This window comes from Pygoscelis adeliae, unplaced genomic scaffold (genome assembly GCF_000699105.1).
Source record: "Pygoscelis adeliae isolate BGI_AS28 unplaced genomic scaffold, ASM69910v1 Scaffold371, whole genome shotgun sequence".
Classification (NCBI taxonomy): Eukaryota; Metazoa; Chordata; class Aves; order Sphenisciformes; family Spheniscidae; genus Pygoscelis; species Pygoscelis adeliae.
In genome coordinates, this window is record NW_008824038.1 from 4,941 (window position 1) to 12,742 (window position 7,802).

Consider the following 7,802-nt stretch of genomic DNA (forward strand, 5'->3'; position numbering starts at 1 on the left):
GCTGTGCCGGGGTGCGGGGAAGGCCAGGCCCAGCCCGGGAGCGGGGAGAGCCAGGCCCGTTTCGGGAGCAGGGAGAACTATGCCGGGGTGCGGGGAGAGCCGGGCCTGGGAGCGGAGAGAGTGAGGCCGGGAGCCGGGGGAGTCAGGCGCATCTCGGCAGCAGGGAGAGCGAGGCCCGGCCCGGTGCCGGTGGGATGCTGGGGAGTTGAGGGCGCTGCGCAGCGGCCGTCGTCGGGGCTGTGTGTTTTCTTAACCACCCCATCAGCTCCCAGCTCACCATCAACACGGCCATCGTGTACATGCACCGCTTCTATATGGTGCAGTCCTTCACCCAGTTCCACAGGAACGTAAGTGTGCTGGGGTCTGGCGGGGTGGGGGGCGCCGGGAACCCCCCAGCTCTGCTCCTGCTGCTGCCTGGCAGCCGGCTCGGGGGGTGACGTGGTGGGACCGACCCTGGGGAGGGGGCTTGGAAAAGGGAGCGGTGGCTCGTAGCTGCCGGTAGTCACTAGAGACCCTCTTCCTTCCTGGTGGTGTTTGGACTTGCGCGGGCTTTGTTTCCTAAAGGAATATTTGTTTTAGACGTGGGAATTAGCCTAATTTATTTGCTTTAATCTTGAACTTACTAACTTTAAAAAAAATAATATTTTTTTTCTCTGAAGTCGGTGGTACCAGCAGCTCTGTTCTTGGCAGCCAAGGTGGAGGAGCAGCCTCGTAAGCTGGAGCACGTAATCAAGGTAGCACATGCCTGTCTGCATCCCCAGGAAACTCCTCTAGACACCAAGAGCGAGGTAAGTGTCGAGATCGGAGAACTGGGCTCTGATGTGAGGAGCGGAGGCACGAGGAACGGGAATGGCGGAAGCGTGCTGCATCCTGAATCGCGTGGCTACGGCATCTCGTTAAATCGGGTTCAGGAGTACCCGCTCTCTAAGCGAGTGGCTGTGTCCTAGGATGGTCAGTGACAGCTTTCCAATTCGACTGCTCTTACACTGCTGAGAGCTTTTTGGCTTCTGTACAGCAGAAGGCTTTTCTTTCCTGCTCTGTGGCAACCTCTCTTCTGTTCTCCTCTGCTGTGCTGCTGCAGTTGTGACTCACGTGCTGTGTAACAGTGTCTGCGTGAAAAGCTTCTGAGGAGGGCATGGATGTTGACTGCTGCGATTGAGTAGTGTCTGTGGCGGAGCAGAAGGTGGTGTGCGCGGTTTGGTTCTGTTCTGTCCCCACGTGTTTAATGGTGGGTTTATTACAAACGTTGCCGATTCCCCATCTCTCGAGACAGCCCGTCTTACCTGGAACTGAGCAGCCAACCCTGCTGAAAAGGGGCAGCTTTATCCAGGAAAGCTTAAGGAAAAAAGAAAAGCAGCTAATTCCTCTCCTGTACTGCTCGTATAGCCGTCCCGTGCAGTGCGAGGGACCAGGACTGAGAGGGCCACTGTGGATCCCGAAGCAGCCATCCCCTAGCAGAAGCACTAGCAGGGGAGCGGGTCCACCCCAGCGCTCTGCTTTCTCTTTTCTGGCAGGGAATCTGTGCCAGTTCCCCCAGTGCAGATCGGCAGAAAGATTCCCCTTTGCTATTTTTGCCTCCCTGAGAAAAGGGTGTTAGAAATGTGCAGGCTTTATACGGAGTGCCTCATCGTGAGTAACTTGCCTGTCCTCTCAACCCCAGGCTTACCTGCAACAAGCCCAAGACCTGGTCATTCTAGAGAGCATAATACTGCAGACCCTGGGTAAGTTTTTCAAAGCGGACGGGCTGCCACACGAATCCCAGACCCAGGAGTGTTCCGCAGAGCGGAGAGCCTAACCGCACAGTCTTCTCCACAGCTGGAGGGCAGATGTACAGCTGGCCAGTGGGAGAGCAAGAGTCCAGGCAACAAACTCTATTTTTCACACCCACTCCTTCTGTTTTCCTTTTAACATCAGTTTTTTCAGGTGTAACTTGTGTCAGGTTCAATGCTCAGAGAAATTAAAGCGTGGAAGTGTGGCTCGTCTCTTCCCCCCCCCGCCCCCCAACAGGTTCTGTACCGCTTGGACGCCGGTCGCTGTCCTCCGTTGTGCTGTTGAACTCGATAATGCTCTAGTCCTGTGGCCAGGAAGCAGTTTGCACTGAGAGATGTCTAACAAAACCTGGGCTGAAAGTTAATATTTTGACCAGATAGCTGAACGTGAAGGGGGGAAAAAAAAAGCAACAGTTTTTTGCATTTTTTTTTGAAAGTAGAAGCTGGAGCCTACGTTTAGGGCTGCGGCCGTTGGATCCAGTATCCTGTTCCTTTCTAAAATGTACTGTTAGAACTTGTTTTTACTAACGTATGTTCCGTTCCAGAGGCAGTTTGTAGATAGCGTTCCACTCCAAAATACTCAGTAAGCTTTGTTATTCCTGACTTGGTTCAGAGTGAATGCCGCTGGTCCCTCGCTCAGGAGGGGACAGGAGGGGCAGGGACTCGATGGGTCGCACGCGCTGGCCGGGCGAGCCAGTGGCTAAACTGTGACCCCAGTTCTGCCACGACTCGGTTCGCCAGTTGCCTTTTTTTAACGTCCCAGTTCTTCTAGAATGTTCTGCATGGGAAGAACCAAATCTGTTGCACACATGGACCGATTTGAATTTTTTTTTTTTCTTTAAAACATAATGCCCAAACTGAATAGGAAACTGAAGCGAGGATTAAGTTCAGTTGTCTTCAGTGCTGTAGGCTCCTTCAAAGGGAAAACGTCTGCTTCCTCTTAGCTTTTTGGGTGACAGAAATTCCTTTGAGCAGATGCCATTGTCTTCTCCTTCCTCCCAGCTGCTGTAAGAGGCTTTGTCCTGCTATTTTTAAAATCCTTAATAGTTGTTTTGTTTTCAGTGAGGTCTTTCAAGCGCAGAAGTCATTTAGCTGCTTGGAGGTCTGGCAGCAGCAGTGACCTTCGGGTTTTATGACTGGAGAACTTGAGTCTTCTGGATACAGGAAAACGGGCTCCTCTATTCCTGCTTGCCTCCGAGCAGAGAGCAGGGGCTGTAGGAGGGAAGGGGAGAAGGCCTTGTCCCCCAGGAGCAGGAAACGTGAGGTTCGTAGATCCCTGGGGGTGTGCTGCTGGTTTTCTGATGGCCTCATGTCTGTGTTCTTCCAGGTTTTGAGATCACTATTGACCACCCCCATACCCACGTGGTGAAGTGCACACAGTTAGTGCGAGGTAAGCGATATCGGGCGTCGGGTGCTTGTGGCTTCTCCGTGTAACCTCAGCCTGATAGAGAAGAGCTGTGACAATACATTGTAGTGTTTAGCTGGGATTGATTGCCCGAGAACTTGCCTGCAGTCAGTCTCCTTAATAACCATAACGAATGTCAAAATAGAGGCAGTTGCAAATGACTGACGCGATGTTGTGGCTCTGCTGGAAGCTCTATGTGCTTAGTAATTTCTAAATTAGGATTTTAGTGATTTCTAAAATCCTTCTAGCTGTGACGTAGAGTTAGTCGAACTGGGCTGGCTCTCTTGTTTCGTGTGTGGTGGCGAGAGGCCCATGGTTCTTGCACTACAATGGAATAATGTTTGTCAGGATATGCAGACTAATGCCCTGCTTTTTCCTTTTCTCTTTCAGCCAGCAAGGACTTGGCCCAAACTTCCTATTTCATGGCTACCAACAGGTTATTATTTTACAATTGATTCATATTTGACAGAGGGTCTTATCTGGAGGAGATGTGCTACTGGTGACCCCTGGGGCGTTGGTCAGCCTGCGAGCGACTGGGGATTGCTCGGTTTGGTTCAGAAAGAGCAGGAACCCCTTCTCCTGCTAGCTGCCGGTCAAAACCAGCTGCAAAATCAGCCATATAAGCGAGGCAGATGGGATGCTCAGGAACCTCACTGCTTTCTTTTATGGGGAGTTAGTTGTGGAAGTTCAAAAAAAAAAAAAAAAAAAACCCAAACCAAAACAAAAAGGTAGACTTGAAATGAATATATACCTTTTTTTGCTTGCTTAGTACCTACCTAGGCGTCAGAGAGCTTTCACTGAACTAGGTGCTGTGCAAATTGTCAACAAATAGGGTCTGTGCCCCAAAGAGGGCTGATCTAGAGTACGAAGGAAGAAGAAGGGTAGCTGGATGCAGGTATGAGGCGTTACAAGAGAAAACAGTAGCCTTGTCTGGCCTGCGTGACTGGACAGGCAGGCCCGTAAGCAGAGTCTTGGAAACAAAAAAAGCCCCTAGTTTTTTTCACCTTGACAGGTCTGGGTAGCGTCACTAGGTTTTTGCTGCAAGGCTGATAGCAGCCCTTGTGTTGGGACTTCCGACATTTTTTAAAAATGTAATTTCCGGAATTACCAGCTTCAGGCGAATCACGGAGTTAACGTTTGGAACAGACCAAGTCGTGGACACGGAAAATCCTGTGGTTTTGTAAAAAGCTCGCGGAAGTGAAAGGATGGGAGAGAAAGATGGTTTAGGCGCTAGCACAGGTCGAAGCTGCAGAGTTGGAGGACGCTTTCAAGCCCTGGCCGAGCCGTGAATGTGCGTGGCCTTGGGCGAGTCATTTCTCTCCTCTCTGCCCGTGAGAGGTGTTACCTGCTCACCTCCACAGCACGCTGGGAGAATTGTTTGTTGAAGGTGCTCTGTAGCTCCAAAGGGCACTGTGTGGGTTTCCTGCATAAACTAGTGTAAAGGGAAGGTGGTGTTAGGAACGTGTGGGTAAATGCGTGGTTGAAGCGTGTTTTATCCCTGCAGCAATAATTGCAAAACCAAGGAATTACGAGTTAAGGTTATACTTGAAAGAAATCCAGGCAGAAAATAAGAAATGCAGCCAGGCAGCCTCAATTTTGCCTTAAAGTGATGCCATGAAACACCTGATTAAGGTGCTTAAGCGATGAACTGGATTTAGTCAGGCGTAGCTACGGATGTTTAACTTTTATTTCCTTCTGGCATCATTATGGGGCAGGGTTAAAGCTCTTTGTGCACCTTCACTTCACTTCTTACCTTGGCAGACTGGATAAAGGCTCTGAATTTCCTGGGTTTGACTTCTTGGATGTATGGATAAATACAGTATCCGTGAAATGGTTTCAGACTTTTTGGCTGTAGGTGCCTATCTCTGTCTCTCTGCATTGCATTGATGGAAAAATATTTAAGTAACCCGAGGATGGCGAAGAAATGCAGATAATGCCATCCTGCAGCTGCACGTAGATGCTCGGTGGCACCATTTCCATCAAGCGCTCCTTGAGAGGGCCGATTCGCGAGTGTGACAGTGGGTAAATCCTGCACTCAGCTTGCTGTCATGGTTTCTAAAGCTTAGCGGACCTGGTGTTCCTGCAGGTAGAGAGTAGGATGCTTTCTTAGTCCTGTTCTCAGTGCTACCTAGACCTCCCAGCACTGACGTCCGAGCTGTCACGTGGCAAATTAATTTACTAATGAAAATGCTCGATAGGCGGCCAGGCTCCCTTTTAGGCGCTCCTGAGTCATTCCAGCATATGGTGCTATTCACAGCCGAAGCTTCAGTGCTTTTCCTAAAAATCATTTGGGAAAGACCAGACCCTTCCTAAAAGCCGAAGAGGGCCGGTTTGCTCCTTGAACGCCATCCCAGGACTCGCACTTGGAAGCGTCTGAGTTTCTTCTCAGATTGAGCAGAGCCCACAGCAGAGGTGGGGACTGGCAGGGGACCCAGCCGCTCGCTTTCTCCCTCGGAGGAGGGCTCGAGCGGGGCGGCAGCATGCCTCGCTGCTCCTGCACGAGTCGCAGAACCTTGAGCTGACAAGAGTTGCCTGGACCCAGATTATCTGCAGCAGAACAGGGAAGGAACAAGCAAATTGGTGGAGCGGGATAGAGACGCCCGTAACAGTAGGGTTGTACTGGGGGAGGAATGGCAGGGACTTCCCCACCACGTCCACCTCTTGCGCAGCGTCTGTTCAGTGGGCGATTGTGAGTGCTGAAGTTCAGGCTTGGGAGTTCATGGCTTTCTGTTTCTCTCTCCCTGCTGGTGACGTCAGCCTGCACCTGACCACCTTCAGCCTGCAGTACACCCCTCCCGTTGTGGCCTGCGTCTGTATCCACCTGGCTTGTAAGTGGTCCAACTGGGAGATCCCAGTCTCCACGGACGGGAAGCACTGGTGGGAATACGTTGATGGCACTGTAACTCTGGAGCTCTTAGATGGTAAGTTTTGGAGCGAGGTTTCCCCCCAAAGGCTCTTACATTATTTTGGCATCTCTGTTCCTGGGTCTGCCGTTCAAACACGGCCACCGGCCAGTTCATGGACTCCAGGACTTCAGGTCTTGCCAAGGTTTCCAGTGCAGCAGCAGCTTCTATGGTACAACAGAGATGGCAAAAGGCGCGCAGTGAGATGAGTTTAAATGTGGTCAGTGATACTAGTTCTCAGTATTTTCCCCTCCTGGAGTAGCTCCATCTCATCAGTAGCTCCACTCATCAGTAAGTAGGGGGTTGCCCTGATGGATTAGTGCTGCTCTGCCCGCCTCTGACCCTCTTGCCTGGGTTTGTGTTTCCTCTGCAGAACTGACTCATGAATTCCTGCAGATCCTTGAGAAAACTCCCAACCGGCTTAAACGCATCCGGAACTGGCGGGTAAGAATCTGCTTTGGACCGCGGGTGCTTGCAGGAGAACACGGTCTCTGATTTCTTCTGTGCGCACGAGGCTGTGTGGCATCTCCGGTATTACAATGCGAGACAGTGTCTGAAGGGCATGTGTGGGGGGAAATCTGAACGCTGTGCGTCTGCAAAATGTTGCTTTAGGGCTTGAGCTCATCTGTTCTGAGTTAACTCTGTAGAGACCTTGGTTTTTCAACTGCTCTTGCAACCCCACTTGCAGTGGTTGGGTCTTTTCCCACAAGGAGAGATGGGGGCAAAGTGGATCTGTCTTTAAATGAGAGCTTGCACTGTACAGGGTGAGCTGCTTGCATCAAACCAGCCCGAGTGACAGCCCAAAGTAAATGACCGGTCACTGCTTTTATTCCAGGCCTCTCAAGCAGCCAAGAAGTCAAAGGCTGATGACCACGGTGAAGATGAGAGCCTGTCAGAGCAGACGATCCTCAACATGATTTCCAGGAACAATAGTTCGGACATGAACATTGCTGGGTTAATGAGCATGTCAACGTCCTCGACTGCCGGAGCGGGGCCTCCTCTGCCGGCCACGGCGGACTCGCCCAGCGACCAGAGCGGTGCGGATATGTCCCAGCCTGAGCACTGGCTGTCCCAGCATCCTCCACCCAAGCTGGAGGCTGGCCAGAGTCACAGGACTAACGAAAGCTCATCGGCTGCTGAGCATCCTTTACAGCAAGATGGCGCTGGTTATCAGAAGCAGAGCGGCAAGAACGCCCCATCGGCCAAAGTGTCGCTCAAGGAGTACCGGGCCAAGCATGCCGAGGAGCTGGCGGCACAGAAGCGGCAGCTGGAGAACATGGAGGCCAACGTGCGGTCTCAGTACGCCTACGCCGCGCAGAATCTCCTGGTCCAGCAGCAGCGGGAGAGGGAAGTCCAGCAGGACAGCAACCCCTCTCCAATCATCCTGAAAATCCCCATCGGTGGCTCGGAGAACCCTGAGCGCCCTCCCGGCCCTGAAAAGAGTGACAAAGCCTCGGCTCTGAAGCTGAGGATCCCGGTGGCAGGTGGAGGTGGGGAGAGGCCACTCCCTTCCAAGCAGGAGGAGATCAAAATGCGGATCAAGGTGCCGACCGCTGCAGACAGGCACGGCTCCTCAGATGAGAGCAGCGGCAAGAACCGGGAGCACAAGGAGAAACACAAGGGCCACTCTTCTAACCACCACCACCACCACCACAACCACCACTGTCACAAACACTTACACGTCCAGCTTGGCACTGGCCCCAGCAGCGTGGTGAACAAGCGGCC

General features: G+C 52.1%; 1 protein-coding gene across 1 annotated transcript in view; it reads left to right on the forward strand.

Annotated features, from left to right (window-relative positions):
* Positions 1-271: 271 nt before the first annotated feature.
* The window catches only part of CCNT1 (cyclin T1), a gene marked incomplete at its 3' end in the record, with an annotated part of 7,945 nt that continues 414 nt past the window's right edge, over positions 272-7,802 (forward strand). The window contains exons 1-8 of the mRNA XM_009333457.1: positions 272-347; positions 660-788; positions 1,661-1,721; positions 3,097-3,159; positions 3,565-3,610; positions 5,932-6,095; positions 6,451-6,521; positions 6,913-7,799. Coding sequence (XP_009331732.1) covers positions 300-347; positions 660-788; positions 1,661-1,721; positions 3,097-3,159; positions 3,565-3,610; positions 5,932-6,095; positions 6,451-6,521; positions 6,913-7,799 — 1,469 coding nt within the window. The remainder of the gene's footprint in view (positions 348-659; positions 789-1,660; positions 1,722-3,096; positions 3,160-3,564; positions 3,611-5,931; positions 6,096-6,450; positions 6,522-6,912; positions 7,800-7,802) is intronic.